General features: G+C 37.8%; 1 protein-coding gene across 10 annotated transcripts in view; it reads right to left on the reverse strand.

The window, feature by feature from the left end:
* Positions 1-7: 7 nt before the first annotated feature.
* Positions 8-18,338, reverse strand: part of MSANTD2 (Myb/SANT DNA binding domain containing 2) — a 35,876-nt gene continuing 17,545 nt past the window's right edge. The window contains exons 1-5 of one of the 10 annotated variants that reach the window (XM_082341829.1): positions 15,156-15,229; positions 9,875-9,964; positions 5,875-5,974; positions 4,207-4,267; positions 8-1,536 (exon numbers count right to left, since the gene is read on the reverse strand). In XM_082341829.1, coding sequence (XP_082197955.1) covers positions 684-1,536; positions 4,207-4,267; positions 5,875-5,950 — 990 coding nt within the window. In that variant the 5' untranslated portion in view covers positions 5,951-5,974; positions 9,875-9,964; positions 15,156-15,229 and the 3' untranslated portion in view covers positions 8-683. Of the gene's footprint in view, positions 1,537-4,206; positions 4,268-5,874; positions 9,965-13,884; positions 15,023-15,155; positions 15,230-18,338 lie in introns of those variants that run through there. The other 9 variants (XM_082341827.1, XM_082341828.1, XM_082341830.1 and 6 more) reach the window with 9 other exon arrangements.

Consider the following 18,338-nt stretch of genomic DNA (forward strand, 5'->3'; position numbering starts at 1 on the left):
TAGTACGCCAAGAGGCCAGGAATTACTTTAATGATTTTTTTAAAAAAAAGTTTAAATGGCAGCACAACCATAAAGTTGGTACATCACAGAAACAAAGGTCTTTGCAGGCAACACTGATTGGGAATAGCAAAACACTTGATTGGTGAAAAAAATGAAACTCTAAATTATATACAATAGTAGCTAAGGGTAATATTGAAAAAGTCTTATTTACTGTGACTCAAGATTTAACTTGCCATTATCTATTGCTTATTTATTCAAGGTTGTAAATAATACTTATATAGAGACATAGAGATGTGTAAAAATGAAACATCGTGAAAAAAATACAATTTTTCAATTTCATATGAAACTCAAAGTATAAGTTTTGTCCAATATGGAATGTACCTACATTTGTTTACATCAGGGCTCTAAAATCCATTTAAAAATTGTTTTTTGTTTTTAAAAAAGAAACAACTGACCCACCATGCAAGTCCGCTGTATAGCTTGCTGGCTCAAAATGAGCATTTTCAGGTGAGGTCTGTTTTTTCTGCCCAAAGTCTACTATGATTTCTTAGTTGTACTGGCCTGATCGTGGAAAGAGTTTCCATGAAGTCTGATGGCAGCATCTGGATGAGGGACAGTCTGGGTAACGGGATGTGAGTAGACAAGAGAGAGGTAAGAGCCCAAATCCTTATGAAGGATGACATTCAGTTGTTAAATTTTAAGGGGTAGCCAATGGCTTTTTCCAGGCACTCAACTAAAGAGCCAGCGGAAAGAAAATCCCTCTCTACTTCTACAAATTTGATATAGATGGATTTGGGGGAAACTCCAGGATCCACAATACAGTTCTGAGACAAAAACCCATTAATACCGACCCAATCTTTGCTGAAGGTTTTGGTATTTGCTTGGAAATGTAAAAATAAGCATTGCTGCAGAGTCCTGACCTCAGCGATCCCGAGGTAGCAATAGATAATTCGGGTAGGTTCTATTTCCACCTGTAGTGAGGCTTGTGCTGAAAGGGTTTCCAAGTCAACCCGGCCCTCCTTTCCTGGGTCCAGGGAACGTCGCTCCATGTGGGGTGAGGGGGGCCTCTCAATACACTCTTCGTAGCCAATGGCATAAAGGCCTGGGCTTTTGGGAATGCCTCCTGGCAATAAATACTGAACAACGTTCCCACCAGTTGGTTTGGAGTGGGCAATGGGTATCCAGTCAATTTCCATGTGCAGCTCCAGGCACCGCGCTTCACTAATAGTGATCTCCAAAAATTTGTAGTAAACATTTTTCCAGTTCATCTTCTGCACTCGGGTCATGATGATCCGTCCCTCGGGCTTCTCAGAATTGAAGTACTCCCGGAGTCGCTTGCCAAGGGGCACCTGGGAGCTGATCTCAGCATAATGGTAACGGATATCCTCTTTCCAACGGGTGTTATAACCAATTCCAAAAATGGCCAGTTTATTAGAAAGATGAAGCCTTGAAAAGTCTGTCCAGCTCTGAAACAGTTCCCATTTCAACTGTACTGATTCCAAAATCTGTACGATATTCTGCATGATGTCTCTTTTCCTGGAAAGAGAAATAAAAGTCAGATTCTTCAGGTGTCTACATGAGCACTGTCCAGTGGAAATTTCTGCACTGGTGGAAATGTCCTGTGTCTGTGCTGTCCAATATGTTAGCCATTGCACTTAAGATGTGGCTAGTGTGAGTGAGGTATTAAGTTTTTAATTAATTTTAAATTACATTTAAATAGCCCTAGGTGACTAGTGGCTACCATATTGGACTGTGCAAGTCTAGATAATCATAGTATTAAAATCTGAGACATGCTCACCCTTAGGAAGTTCCTAGGAACTAGTGAAAAACTGCTTTCCATTACTTCTAAAGTCTGGCTGTATTCCACTTAGTAACTATTGATACATAAGATTTCAGAAACCAAGGATCATGTACTTTTTAAAGGATTTCAGAAACCAAGGATCATGTACTTTTTAAAGGATTTCAGAAACCAAGGATCATGTACTTTTTAAAGTGGCTATTATAGTGCATATGATGACCTTCAGACCTAACTACCAAAAGCAGGTGAAGGATGCTGTATTCAGAAAAGTAACCAGTAGGTATCACTTAAAAGAATGAACACATTAATTTCTAACCTGGAAATTCTGAAAGTTCAATAAGTTTGGCCCATACACGCTGGCCATAGGAAAATATACAACTGATTATGACTATTGATCTGATACAAAAACATGAAAAAAGGACATTTTCTTCTATTTGTCTGAAATACATTACTACTCCCAAATTTAAAAGAACTGTCAGTTTAGCACAGAATTAAGATCTGAGAATTCAGATGCGAAAGTTCCATTATTAAGCTTCAGTTGTAAGAGAAAAAAAATTCCAGATAATGAACTGAGATTTTTCTAAAATATATTTTATAAAGGGAAGCAAAAGTATAGAAATTATTTCAATTTTGATCTGGACAGTTAACAGAAGAAGACAAGTACAGGGAAATTCTTGTTTCATATGCTGCTTAATTCATGTAATTCCAACGGATACTTCATGATGATTTGTACATATATATGAGGATATTTGTTTCTCAGGTAGGGTACAACTTTGATATTGGAAGACTTTAGTTTGTTAAATATCAACTTAGCAACAAACAATTACACTCGACATCAATCATAGGTTTAAGCTACAAAAATACTCAACTACCACACTCACATACAATCAAACACAGGCAAGAAAACAGGGTGTAAGGGTGGTTTGCTAACAGCTTCTTGGAAGGAGACAGATCCTGGAAACTTTCTTCTTAAATTCTCATACCTTCTGGAAGAGCTTTTGGAACAAACTGGGGAAATCTTCCACATAGTCCTTCTCTCTTACTTTCCTTGATTTTCTTTTCAAGATGGCAAAGAGCTAACGTTTTGTTATCAGTTGCTTCTTGAACCAAAGACTGCCCTGGACTTACCCTCCACACTTTAGTTTGTCTTGAAAGCTACTCAAGTATCTGAGTGGCCATCAGGATGAAATCACTGCATTTCTGGAGATTGTTTCTCTTCTCAGAGTACACAAAGGCACTCGATCACTTTTCTAATATTTAGATTGTGGTGCTTGTGAGGCTAAGACATAGGACCATGCTTCTGCATGGGTCAATGCTTTAAAGAAAAATTATCTTTCATAGCTACCATTCTCCCTGTCCTCTTTTAAAATATTTTACTGATCTCAAGGAGGACTAGGCTAAGGAGGTGGGATGGAGGGCAGAGCTTTTTGTCTGTTTTGCTCACTGCTGTATTCCTATGCCTGACATACAGTAGGCATTTGATAAATAAGTGGTGACTCTTCTTCGCGGGTGAAGGATGGTGTATTTGACTGCAGGCTACAGCAGCTAGTTCAGGCTAATCCCACCTAAACCTAGAGTGAAGAGATCCAGTGCCCAAATGAAGTCATTTTATGCAGCGCTGTCATAGACCTAAATCATCAGTAAGGAACAGGTCTGAGGAAACTGTTGCACTGGGAAATGAACTGCCTCTTAGAACCCTCGCACCCTGTGAGCTGAAACCTGGAGAACAGGCAGCCACACAGGACACTTCTGCAGAGCCTGTCAGGTTCCTGCCCCACTGATCTGATCTCGGCCTGAAGCTCCCCGGGCTCAGCCCTCAGATGAGCTTTCCACAGCTGTGGAGCACAGTGAGAACTAGATCCAGTTACTTAAACAGTTCCTGAGAACTGTCTGTTGTATTTCTGAAGTTCCAACCATGGGAAAAGTTCAGGGGGTCTGAGATTGGTGACACCAGTTCTGTGAAGCTTGAGTTCATCCCCAGTTACGTCAATTGGGCCTCCCTTGTAGTTCCTAAGAACTTGCTTTTTGAGTCCTCAAATGGAATATTATAAGGAATTTAAGTGTCCCTCTGGCCCTCCTATCATTTCACTTAACCCCAGACAAACTCTGGGCCCTGTGACTTAACTTTGTATCATATTTAAACATCCAAATACCACATCCACACACAGGAAAATACCATAAACACGCTTATTTTCATATAATATATTTATTTCTTCTTGTTGTATACAACATTCTCAACATTTTGGATTAACCACTGGAAAACTTAGGCTAAAAAGATGAGGAAGAACAACAAGACATGCTCTCTCAGTGGCACGGCTGTAACCCTCATAGCATGCTTCATTACAGCAAGACCTTTGTCATTAAACTTAGGTAAATACACTCTGTAGAAAGGTGGAACATCTACTTACTGTGCTTCTTCAGAAGACTCTTGTTTTATTTTTAATGTTCTCTTTGTGACAGGTATTTCATCTGAAAAACAGAGGTTTTGAAAAAAGTTATATTTTCCTAAGTGGTGGCATACATTTATGTAGCTAAGTAGCTATATGTCTACTGTTTGTTCCATACTTTCCAATGCGAGAACTTAATTCTAGTGTCAAACACTGTCCAATGCCAGATTTATAAATATAACTCTTACATAATGAGATGCATACATTTATATGCAAGATCAGAACCCAGCTCTACAAGTATAAAATTCTTCAAGGTCACCAGTGGATTTCTAGCTAGGAGCTTAAAGCTTAATTTCATGGCAAACATGATTTTTAAAGGAACGAGAATGAAAATAATTCTGTTCTATTTAGACTTTATATGTAGGTTTTAGAGAGCAATTACTCCCCTAATATCAGGATCAATATATACTACACATGTTATTTTTTTCCCAAAGGTTTAGGTGACTTAACTCTCTCCAGCAAAACCAGAGTTAGAGGATGCCAAAGTAATTTAGACCTTAGTACCGTTTTGCAATTAAGAGGTAGTGATCACTTAGCATCTGCCCTTTTTATTCTTCTAGTCATCAATTCTCTCTCTTACATTGTGTTAGTCTTACAGTTTCATAACCTCTTTCTTCGCTCCCTCTCTCTTCTGATATTTGAGAGATTTTTTTTAGACACAGCATTCACAAGAAATATTAACATTTAATCCTTTTTCTTTCGAATTAAGCATTTCTCTATCATCAGGAGTTCTGTAAAATAGTGCCCATTGGCTTTTGTCTTAAGCTAGGGAGGCACATTTATAGTACCAATCCTACTTATCCTTCCTTGGGGGCTACCTGAGTATTTCACTGGATAGTGAGAACGTTTACTTATAAGTGAGCACTCATTACACAACTTGCTATGAATGTACAAAGGTTGCAGCAGAAACTTGATTAGTACTTGCAAATTATGAAAACTAAAATTGGACCATTTACTGAAAATAAAAAAGAAAAACAACTACATATACCCTCTTAATTAGTCCACACAAGTTTAGATTTGATGGCCAGGAGTTTTGTTTTCCATTTTTAATGTGAAGACTGGGAATAAATCATTCCAGCTACTGTTGGGTTGGGATCCTTTACAGAGTTTGAAGGAGTATGATCCCTGATAATGTTCAAATATCAGCTCCTTTCAAACCAAGGCTTCCCTTCATTGATTGTTCAGACTGAAGCCTGGAAAGGGACCTTTTGCAAATCACAAACAGGAAAAAAAAAGTATTTGGGATAAAGGAAGGAAAAGACAGTTATATCTATACCAGTCGAGCCAAGAGTCAACACTCTTAGCAGTCGTCTTAGAACTAAGAGGTGCAGGATATTTTTAATTGCATAGCCTGTCACTGAGCTTCCTTGTGCGGCTCAGAATTAGGAATTCTTCTGTGTCTTTAGGAATTTTGTGGAACCCAAGTCACTAGGCACTAGGCTGGTAGTTTAAGGATGCCCAAATTGCCCCCAATAGACTGGCTATATGCGTTGTGCTGTCAGTGGGAATGGTATAAGAAGATATTACAGATATGAAGTACCTGTGCACATATAAAGATATGTATATGCACGTGCACGCGCGTGCGCGCGCACACACACACACAAGTAACATAGATACTGGCTCTCTTACCCAATTCCTGATCTGTTGGATAGCCGTGGAGATCCTGACTGTGGTTTCCCCAGTCCTCCTGTGAATACTCCTCCATAGTGCTGCCATCTGACTCCAGCTCCTGGTACAAGCCACTACTGTTAATAAGTACAGGCTGGCAGGGCTGAGCATCCCATCCTCCCTGACCAAACACCTGTTCCAACTGTTCAAATGTGTAACTGCTCTTTCTTTTCCCAACACCATGTTCTTTCACCCGACTGTAACACCTGCGAAGGGTCTAAGACACAAAGTCTTTTGTTATTCCTTTAAAGCTGTACTTCCTCTTCCAGGTACGGACCACAGATATTAATTACTATTAGACAGACACAGACAGACAAACACAGACACATTGTTACAGGAATGCTAGATTTTAAATTCATGATTATATTAGAAAAAAAAATACTAATTTAGCATTTACTCAAACATGTTATAATTCAAACAATTACTTTGCAATTAATTATCCATTAAACAACAAGAAACATTACAACATTATTGCATGTGTCCCATACACGTATTTGTACACCCCCACCCCCATTTTAAAAGAGTAAGAAAAAAAAAAAGGAAAACAAGAAATACCAGCCAGCCAATAGGATGCACACCTGCCACAGAAAAGAAAGAGCTGCTATTTGTGCCCAGAATTTGGAAAAAGTGAGGGGAGGGAGGACAGAAAGAAGAATTTCCCAAAGCAAAGAATATAACCTTCCTTACCCTTGATTAAGAAGGAATACAGGGTAAAAACAATTGCCTAAACAAATCAGCTGGTAAAACTTGTTCCTTACATAGTCCATAATCTTTACTAACTCACTCTGTCTTTGGGGAAGTTGCTAAAATTTAAAAGAGATCAAATCCATAAGGCTACAGATTCCCAGTCTCAAACATCAATTATCAAGAAACAATACACTAATACCTACATCTAAAATTAGCCAGTGATAATACTAATCTATTCTACCAACTCAAACTGCCAGCCAAACGCACCAACAAATGAAGCCAATAATTTCCTTTTGCGGGGGAAGTGAGGTGAAAGGGTGTTATTTCACTTCTTTTTCGTGGCACACAGCAAATATCATTATGCAAATCCACAGATACAACCTGGACAGTTTTATTATCTTGCACAACCCTTCAACTTGCTTTGTGGTCTTCTAACACATATGTCTGATGATTTCTTTCCTTAGTTTCATGGTACATCTTATGCTATCTTACACGAAATTTCAAAAGATAAATCAAGGACTTAGTCCCAAATTTAGTTTAATTACATCGTTCTCTGTCCCATCGCTGCCTCCTTTTGTTCCTTCAGCTCTCCTCTCTACTTTACTGGGTTTTACTCTGAGGATTTTCGTGACAGACAAGACCCTTTTTCTCGGGTGGCTCCAAATACTTTCTAACTCAGCTGTGCCAAACCAGTTCACCTCAGGCTTACTTTACACACATTAGCCAGACTATAAATTTCTCCTGAATGTGCGATGACTCTCCATAAGCCAATATGTCCTCTATTCTCGGCAAACAAAAACAACTCTGAATAATCTTTATCGGGCCTCCTCGGAAGTTCAGTACCTTTAAATCGCAGTTGATAAACTACAGGAAGACACTCTGTCGAATACTTTGCAGATCTGTCCCTCGAGGCCAGAAATCCAGATGGGCAAAAGGAATAATAAACATAAGACACGGATGATGATCTCCCTCTGACACAAGCAGAGGAGTGACAAGAGTCACCCCGTCCTAAAACCAGCCAGCCTATCCCCTGCGTAAAGCACCTGCCTCATTCCCCCCTTCTGGAGATTTCTTCTGGTGCCTCAAATGATGCCTTAAAGAAGTTAGGTTTCTGCCACACTTTAATTAGTGTTCCTTCTCTCTCTTCGTAAAGGAGAGTCACAAGTACATAACACACAACTTTCTGGAACAAATCAGAAATGAACCTGGGAAACGTGTGATGAGCAACCCTTCCAATGGAAGGAGACAAATGCCTGCAGCAGATCTCATCTGACTTGCTACACACTCCCCTTCCCGGTGCCCTCTGCCCTCCCCCCAGGGACTGGAATTTGAATTGCAAACATCTCCTATTTATTTTTATCTCACAATGTCTACTTTCTGCCCTCCAAGAGCACCCCAGCCACTCTTCTCAGCTCCTCCAAGGACCGTAAATGGAGAGTCCCAGCCATGTCCCTGTCACCCTTCCAAGGCCATAAATGGAGATGGAAACCATGCCACTGCTCACTACTTACTGGCTGCCTAGAGAAAGGCATTCAGCACACAAAAAAGCCCAACTGGATCTGTCACGGAGGGTTATTTCAGAAGTCAGGGAATAAAACTAACATTCCTTTGAAGGAAGGGGCCACACTTAGGATGTGATCTAGGCATAAGCAAAGCGACCAATCTTTGACACTATATATGGTGGGAAACCACAGAAAAGATTTACTTTCTTTTAAACCACCGAATCGAGCTTAAAATTTCACTTGGCTTGTGTAATTATGAATAAGGAAACTAGAAATATCTAAGGGTTCTAGATATGGAAGAATAGTCAGATGATATATTTTATATTTCATCAGAAAAGCCTAACAGATCTTGCCACCTCTTACTTTGTAGTGTACTTTTGAAATGCACTTTAATAGTGCAATATGCTGATATGTAAAATATCTATTAGGGGTCTGAATGCAAAATGTTTGGTAACTCCTAAATCCATATGATAGGTATCTGATGTATTGAAAGGTTTCCAAATTGATTTTAACTCTCTCAGGACATAAATATACAAAAGACGTATCTTCTGGGTTCAGTAAAGACCACAGATCCAAGGAGAGGCTGTTTAAATAGCACATATCAACTAAGAAAAAGAAGCAAGAACTTAAACATCAGCTTGACTGCTACTATAAGAAACACAGATTTAGATAAACGAGAGGGACTTTAGAAATGGATAAAAAGGACATATGGAGACCTTCCAGTTCTTATCATCCATAATAAATCAGAAAAGGTTACACTTTCGACACTCTACATGATTAACCAAAGCATATAATTAAGTGATTGTGTGTCTCTGTCAACAGTCCTAAATAAACCAACTTAACACCTACTGTAAATCTTAGATTAAGATAATGCTCTGGAATCTAGGAAAAACGAAGTCTTGCCTCCCATTTTGGACAGCTGTACCAAACCCAACAAGAACCTCAATTCAGCTTCCTTGGAGAACCATTTCCTGTTCAACACAAAAACCTTGTTTCTCTTCCTTCTTCCTTTACCTCACTCATCTTAGAAATTTATAGTCACTTAGCTCTAGCATTTTTTAAAAAATTAAGATCTCAGAGGGGAAAGAATTTGCTTAAAATTATTAAAGACTATTCTAGTCACAGTGAAGAAGAACACTTTCCTTATTGTTAGGAATGTCCATGGTAAATCAGTATTACTGTCTCCTCCCTGGGACAAGAGCTATGAGATAATACTATATCCTGAGTGAAGTTATAAGGATAGAGGTCAGGAGAAGTCAAAAAAATCTGAACAGAAGAACTAAAACACAGGAAACAACCTGACCAGGTGGTCAGATCAGAGAAGTCCAAAGGTATTTGATGTGGAAGAAATGCCAAGTGAATGCTTGGTAAATCCACCGTGCCAAGTGTTCAATGACTAGGAAAGGAAAAGTACCACAGGAAAGATGTGAAAGACGTCCCATTACCAAAGCAGGGAGAAAAATCAGATGGCTGACAACTGACAATTTATAGACAGAGGGAAAGTTTTGCCAAAGTTTAAGATTACAGTGAAAGAAAATGAGAGAATAAAGATGACATTCATTGTGGATGAATGTAAGGGGAGTCTGGAGGTAGGGGATGGGGCAGGTAAACAAAGGCAGGAGTTTTAGATTGGCAGGATTGGGGGTTTAACGGCAGCAATGCAGAGAAAGACCCAGGGTTACAGTACACGTAACATTAAATACAGTGCACAATGCAGCTATCTTGCCAAAGTAAGTAAATCCAGTATTGGGTTGTATAAGCAGAGGAATCACATGTAAGCTATGAAGGTGGCTCTTCCTCTCTATTCAGCACCGGTGAGGCCACAGCTGGAGCACAGCATTCAGTTCTGGGCATCGAACCAGCTACAAGAGAGGGAAATTGTAGAGTTCAGAAAAGGGCAAATAAAATAATGAAAGGCTTGGAAAATAAGATCTTTAAGTAGGGCCAGTGGTTTCATCAAAGCCGTTCCTGACATTATATAAGCTACTTTGGGGGTAAAAATAAGGTTTCTTTTGTTTCAGTGTCCTCCAATCCCTCCTTCAACTTTCAAGAAGTGGGAAGAATAGAATTCTTCCCTGGTATGGCAAAGTAGGAAGCAAGCTAAATAAATCATACGAGCATATGCCAACCAATTCTGCTACTGGCTCAATCATTTTCTCAAAATTTGCCCCATTTCATACAATCATAAAATCATCACCCTGACAAAACCACTGTTCTAACAGAACTGTCTATCAATGGAACAGGGTATATAACAGGGGGGAACAGAAATAAGGCATAATTGCCATATAAACGTGTTGTTTAGAAAACACCGGCATGATCAGTCTAAGATGTCAGATGAAAATAGTCATACTGCAGGGAGGACAGCTCAGTTACAACAGCAGGAAACAGTGTTATAAGAAAAAACAAGCAGTGAAACAGATTTTCAAATGTAGTTGTCAAACTGGCCATACTAGAAATGGCTTACATATTATAGTTTATCTTAACCCTCTGCCAACTAAATATGATAAATTTAAAATTCTTTAACCCAAATGATTAAATAAAGAATACACTTATTTGCAAACAAAGTCTTAAAAATCACATATTATATTCCGCAAGAGATAGGGGAAATTATACTGGGAGCACATCTCCAGTGACTATTTATAAAAGTGTTAAGAACAGTACCTCAGCCTAAGCAATGTGTACTGCAAAGCAAAAGAAGCCTTTGTGAAATAGATCTATCCTCTTCCTTTAAACTAAAGCTACTGCTTTACTGTGTTGCAATTAGTTGCTCTTAGTTAACTGAGGCAACAGAACAATACTGAGTTTATTTCAGTATCTCTAAGAAAGACTCAAAATTTCTTAAATTAGTTTTATTTTCTGTGAGCACAAAGGCAGGGCAAAAAAAAAACCCTGAAATGGCAGACAACTGTAAAAACATTTCTGCACAGTAAGAGGGATATTACGGACATAGTATAAATTACTATATATATTTTTGGCACAGAGCTGTAACTAATGATGAGGTAAAATCATCTTAAGGTAAAATCCATCTGGGGCCAGTAGAAGCTTTACTACCTACTTTCTTAGGTTTTCTGTACATTAAAATTTGGCAAACTAACCTGCCAATCACCTAATCCTTTAAAACCAACCAATCAAAAACCCCAACAGAAGAAAACCAAAACCAAAAACACAGCACTTGTTTCACACTCCCCGGTTCTTAGTGCTACAGAAGTTTTGGCAAGTGAGAAATCTTTTTATTCTTAAGATTTCCTTTTCCTTTTCCACTCCAGAGAAGAGGTTCTTAACTTTTTTGAGTCCTGGATTTCCTCCCCAGAAGAATACACATACAAAACTGTCCCACACAATGTCAAGGGGAACATGGACTCACTGAAGAGCTCATAAAAGAACCTTCGGTTAAGAAACTCTGCTCTATGCCACGTGGTTGTTTCTTCCATAAAAAAATATAATAGATATTAGTCAGAAACCTTAAAATGAGGTAGACTTAGTCTGTGTCATAGGTTTTATAAGAGAGTCTGGAGACTGGGGCCAGTTCAAGAATAACTTCTCCAGTTTCCTCAGTATCCTGCTCATTTAGATAAAGCAGCATTAATATTTCCTTTAAGAGGTAAATTAGCAAAATTCCCATTTCTTGAAAGAAACAATTTCTATCAGTAAAAGCATACAAGGATATCAACTTACTCTTCACAAAAATATAGCGCTTTTTTTCTACCTGCTGGGGAAGAAATCTTTTTCTGAAGTGGCAAAATTAAACAATAATAGATGATTCATAACATGTTGATCACCTGTTCCGGTTGTATCACACAGTACTTGATCATTCACTATCTGATTAACTTATCAATAGAGATGCTAGATAAATTACCTAAGGTAACAACTTAGGGAAATGCACACACCTAGAAACAAGTATAGGAAAGTAAGTCTTGACTACCTTCCTTAGTGGATAATGGCTAAGCCTTAACATTTCCCCATTTTAACACTGCCTGAAGACTAAAGGGACTCAAAGGAATAGGCAATGTCTACACTAATTCAATCCTTAACTCAATGGGATCAAAATCTGATCCATTATTCCACTGAAACTGTCATGGTCAGCAATGCCTTCTTAATTACTAAGAACAATGGTCCTCAAACTTTGTCCTTAACTCATTTGACTTTCCTGCAGCACTTAATACTATTCATTACCTATCTGTGTCACCATCCTTGCCAAGTGCCTCTTTTGCAAAACTTTCTGTAATATACTGATTCACAGAGAGTGGGTGGAGCTGCCCAATGCTCTGATACCAAACCAGGTTCCAACCTCCGAAACATTACAGAAGTTTTGAATGGAAAAGAACTTTAGAGATCATCTAGGTCTAATTAACAAATGAGGAGCCAAGGTCCCAAGACAAGTTAAGTATTCCTTCAAAAGGGATCTGGCATATAAAAATTACCAAATGCCACTCACAAAATGTTACTGTATCCTAAGAAAGCTATTCCACTAGATTGTAAATTCCATGAGGCAGGGGTTATGTCTGCCTAGTTCGCTGCTTCCCAGAGCCCAGAAGAGTGCCTATCACATAAGGATTGTTCAATATATATTTATTAAATGAATTGAGGTAATTTTAAAGTAGTAAATCACTACCAAGAAGATCAAAATTTTTTTAGCAAAGAAAATCAGGAAACTCATTGGTTAACCACAACGATGGATTATATTTATAAAAATCAATAAATCCAAGGTAGGTAGGACTCCTAAAACCTTTTGAAAAAAGCAGGAGCCCTAAAGGGTATAAAACAGATACAGCTATAATTAGCAAAGCAAATTAATTTCTTTGTAACAAAGGAAGACTAACAGCAGAGGGCAAGGCTATTTTTAAATATCTACCATGTTACACTTTCTTTGGGGAGGCGGGGCGGCATTACCTGCCAAACGGAGCTCTGTAACCCTGTCCAAATTGTATTTCTTATGCCTTACAAATTAAATAAATAAAATATTCAAGAATATAATATTCTTTGACAGTAGTTCTGTCAAAGGTAGAAAAGGAAAAAAGATTCAATTGCTTCCTGGATTTTAACAGGGTCAGACAGAAGAATGACCACCAGAAACCAAGAGCTCCTGCCTCTCTGGAGCCTTAGTCTTTGTGGGGAACTGACCAGGATTGAATTCTATCAGCTGCACTTCATCCCGAATCTGCCTATCAACGACTCACTTTGATGTCTATTAACTGGTCAGTATGTCTTCATGAGGGAGAAATACTTGCACAGAACAAATCATTCAGGAAGTTTTGTTCTCAGTGAGTATCAACTCCTAAGCTTTCTAGCTTCCTCCATGCTAGGAGCTGAGGGTCTTAATCCATTCAGATTATGAAGAAAAAAGCCCTCAAGGAGGACAATACTAATTGTCAGAACCAAATACCTTTCGTTGGCTCAAGGAACTATACTCATATGGCCATAAAGCTTTTAACTCTACTCTGTATATAAATCATACAGATACTCATACAAAATCTCATATTGGCAGCAATACTAGATAAGCTATACCTAGTATGTATGGTCATGTTTAAGGGCTTCTTTGGGACACAAGAATCCTTCTAGACATCTTCAAGGGCTTCTCCATTTAGAACAAGACAGGTAAAAAAATTAGGGTTTACTGAACTACTTAACTATTTCAGACATAAGCAGCAGGTAGTTAGTCATCAAACATAGTCAGATAACACTATGTATCTAGAACTTCCCACCTAAAAGGGAAAAGAAATCAGTTGTTTGGTAAAGCACCGACTTGGATTAGAGGTTATTTTCATCTGACCTCCTGTATTACCTCTGACGTTGCTACATTAGCATCTCTGTTGAATCTTTTCTCAGTACTTCCCATCCCACGGCACCACCTAGAAGTAGTATTTGGATGATATTAAAATGGTAACTTTTATTAGTATGTGAGAACTAGAAAACACACTCAAGAGAATTACCTAAAATATATCTAGGATAGCAGTGAGAGCCATTCATCTTTAAAGTCCTGCCATACAAACACCCTGCATCACGCACTGACTGTTCTGTAATCAGCGGTGTCTAAAGGTTAGGCACCACACGTGCACACATGCACACACATTCCAAAAATCCTCACAGACCTTTATCATTACAACATTGTATGGCTTCCCAAACACAAAGGTACTTTTCTTATACTCATGAGACCAATGTTTATGCAGAGCAGGCTAACCCCTGAAACAGGTCACTTGATTCCTTTCATATGGTGACCATGTGATTCTCTGTTTTGTAGCTATTTTGTTACTAAAAACTATCATCTATGATGCAAAGATAACTTACAATACAGACTTTTTTCCCATTAGTAAGTTTTATGTATTTGGTTGTGAAAAAAAGTAATTTGGACATCTAAGACAAAATCATCTAAAAAGTAAGGTTATTAGAAATCCTCCATCAAGATATCTGGGTACAAGCATTAAGTCAAGATTCAGTCAACTGTTAAAACCTGGTAAATATTAAATTACTTCAAAAGGGTTTTTAAAATTTTTTTTTCACATTTACATGGTATAAACTATAGGTCATAAATGCATGAAAAGAATACATCTTCATATCCTGACATATAAACTTTCTATGAAAAATCTGAAAATTAGCCTGTTTTAAGTTTATGCACCTGTCCTTGGGCAACCTGAACTTATTTAGGAAGTTGTTAGAAAGAAATTCAGGTAATCATAACACTTTTTATAGCTCATTTGGTAGCATTTTTACATTTTACCCTTACCTTTATGAGGATTGCTAAAAGCAATCACCATATGAAAAAATGTCTGTACCTTCTACAAAAATCAAAACATTTCCACAGGTGGCTCAATGTCCCATGCAATGAAAGTCAACCATAACTACCATTTTCTCAGTGCCTACCATGTGCTGAGATTTGGGGTAAGCAGTTTACATTTATTATTTCTAATTTTTACAGTAATGCTAAAAGAGAGGGGTCCCAGGAAACAGAGGCTGAGGAGACCGTGCAGGAGGTTTACAGCGGAGGGCTCTTCAGAACAGCACTTGTGAGCAAACGAGGAGCAGGACGGGGCAGAGAGAGGAGCTGAAGGAACTCACAGTTGCAGCAGAGGCCTCGGTTAATCCTAAAGTGAAGTATGGAAGCTGGATGACCCTTCAGAATTGCCCTGAATTGAGGCAAGGAGGCTGTACCTTTGTATTTCAGCACTGACCAATCACTGGGTCCAGGACGCCACTGGAGAGGGAGCCTAACCTTGGGCAACGGGAAATTCCTGGGAGGAATCCAACCAGAAGCCGTCACCAGTCAGCGCTCCAGGCAGCTGGTGGAGACGCACCAGTGTCTCATTCCTGGAGGAGGGGTCCGGGCAGTGTATTACATATCACAGAAGATATGTGATGCATCGCTATTTAACAGAAAAGAGAACTAAAAGAAAGGTAAGAGCTTATGCGAGGTCACCATCAGAGTGTCCTTAATGCAAATTCATCTTAGCTTTCAAAACTAGGACCTGGTATGCGTCTCTCCTGCAGACATTGAAAAGTACAGAAAGTCACTGTATTTACCTTTTTGCCATGGTTGCCGGGAAGTTCATAGCTCATTTTACTATTTAGCTGAAGTAACCATATTTACCTGGGTTACTGCTATACTCCCTGTACTCTGATTTCTCATGTTCTGATTCTATTTTTAGCTTTCTTCATATGCATATTTCCTTCTTTGTATATCTGTATTATACAAGACAGTCTGTCTCATCCTCATCATCTCTAAGAAGAGTATCCAAATCATTTACACATCAGGTGAACAATGGCAGGCATAAAATAATGGACACTCCGTGGCCTCCTTTGGTAAGCCACATCCTTACCCACTTTTACTGTCAAAAAGTAATTCTACTTTGTAAATGTTTCTCCTTCTATAATGTCAAACTTACTTCCTTTAAGAGGAGTTGGTAGTCCAATAAATACCATCACGTATATAAAGGCTTGAATGAATGACTGAATGAGCCTTCTACAATAAAAGTCTGATGTTTTAACACTTGTTTTAAATTCTTCCTTGGGACTTCCAAATCAATGTTTCTCACTGTGTTTACAATCTTAGGACACCATGAATTATCTGCAAGAATTTTTTAAATTTGTGTTTTCATTTCTATGACAAGAAACATGTATGAGCACAATGATGTCCATTGGGTGTTGCTATGTGATTTTGGTATTTTTGGCATTTATGACTTTATGATTTCATTGTTGCCAAAATATTAGTTCAACTGTCAAATTTTAATAAAGGTGGGCTGATAATTCACAAGGTGACAGTATAATCAAGTGGTTAAGAGCATGGAGTCAGACTCCTTAGTCTGGCTTCACCACCTGCTAGCTTTGTGACATTAGACAAATTAATCTCTCTCTGCCTCAATTTCTCCATCTGTAAAGTGGAGCTAATAACAGTACCTCCATCATAGATTTGTTGTGTTAAATGAAAAAATTCAAGCACAGCATTTAAAACAGTGTTTGCTTAATAGCTTGTACTCAGTAAATGTTAACTATTTGTTATTATTACAAAAATGATAGTCACACCATTTGGAGACCAAGGTGCCTTATGTAAAGGTCAGTTCAAGTAGAGAAAAAGTAGCAGCGAAGTTTTATCACTAAGCACATGGTAAGAATAACAAACTCCAAAGAACCTTACTGTAGCAGTCAGTATCAGAACCTTGTTTGGAAAAGCAAGTAAGTTTCAGCTAAACTACACCATCCAATATTAAAAGAATGCTCACTTGATTTTTCTTTTTTTTTAGTTTTATTAGTACTTAAAATATTTTATAAAGTTGTTTTTGCTTAATAACATGTGAAATCTATAAGTAAAAGTTTATACTTAGATTTAGGTTTGTTACATGTTAAGTAACATTGTTATACAAACATGTTTTTGCCACACATTATTCAAGTTTCATAAACACCTGGCTTTGTCATCACAGCTTCAACTTTTCACTCATATTTATTCTTTTATAGTTAAAAGCCAATCATTTAACCATTTTCAAAGGTTTATAGTCTCAGCAAGAATATGGTGACTAACACACTGATATATAAACAAGGGAGAAAAAAGGAATCCTAACTACCCATCCAGAGTGAGGATTTGGCCTCACTCACTGGGCAACCTGTTTGCAAGAAGCAGGTGGCAGGCATGAATCAAATAAGAAGTATGAATGACCTATATATTTTCTTGGAGTTCAATAAAACAAAAAGCATGTAGACCTCTCATTTTTGGTGCATGGAAATTTTACTGGAATTAAAATCAGATTCACCACTTCTTGAAAAATAACATTTCACAGATATGTAGTTATGCTACAGTGGAGAAGGTAAAATTCTTCCCTTGCTTTTTTCTCTTTATTTTGTAATGTGGTTTACGTAATTTATATTAAAAATATTTTATATTGTTCTAAAATTGGCACAACTCTGATTTCTCAAGTCCAACTATTAACCATGTTTCCTAATTTGTACAAAAGAGAAGGAACATTACCTATTTCTGCTGAAAACTGTACCTTCAGGACCAGCACAGACATGCTTATTATCTAATGACTGCATGAATACCAACAATATGGCACTTTGCTGCTTGGAGGGGTAAAAGTGACAACTGAACATATCACAATAAGAAGGCGTAATATGAAATCATGTAAATCATTCTTAATAAAGCCAAGGCAAATGAATTTCTATTTCTTATGCATAATGAAAGGTAGAGAGCTCAAACTTTCTAAGGTCAATGAGGCTGATATAAAGGAATATCATATTTGAGTGGTTTTCTAATTGTGTTGTTTTGAATTAACATATTTAAAATATACTGTTTTCTACCAGAATATAAGCTCTTTGAAGACAGGTGGGTTTTTTTTCAGTTTTATTCATTGAAGTATTCCCAGTACCTGGCACCCAGAAGTGGCTCAATAGATTTTCGCTAAATGAATGAATAAATGAAAACTCCTTAAGACTGTATGTGGCAGTTGAGAGGTCAAATATAAGGTCAAGGTACTTTTTGACCTACCACACTCTTCTTTCTAAATCATAAACCAGCTCTATCCATTTAGAGAAAAGTATTTGTAAATTTTAAATAATAATGATAAAAGCAGGTTTTGGTAGATATGAACTTTATTCTGGTTTTATTAATATCAAGTACAAACATAATTGACTTTTTGGATAAATGAAGTAATCTGAAGGTAGATAGTAGAGAAACAACATTGTGAGTTTCAAAAATTCAGGCTATTACAACAAAGTCATCTTACACAGGCTGAGAAAATGCAACTAGAAAACATA

This window comes from Balaenoptera borealis (genome assembly GCF_965194805.1).
Source record: "Balaenoptera borealis genome assembly, chromosome: 11".
Lineage (NCBI taxonomy): Eukaryota > Metazoa > Chordata > Mammalia > Artiodactyla > Balaenopteridae > Balaenoptera > Balaenoptera borealis.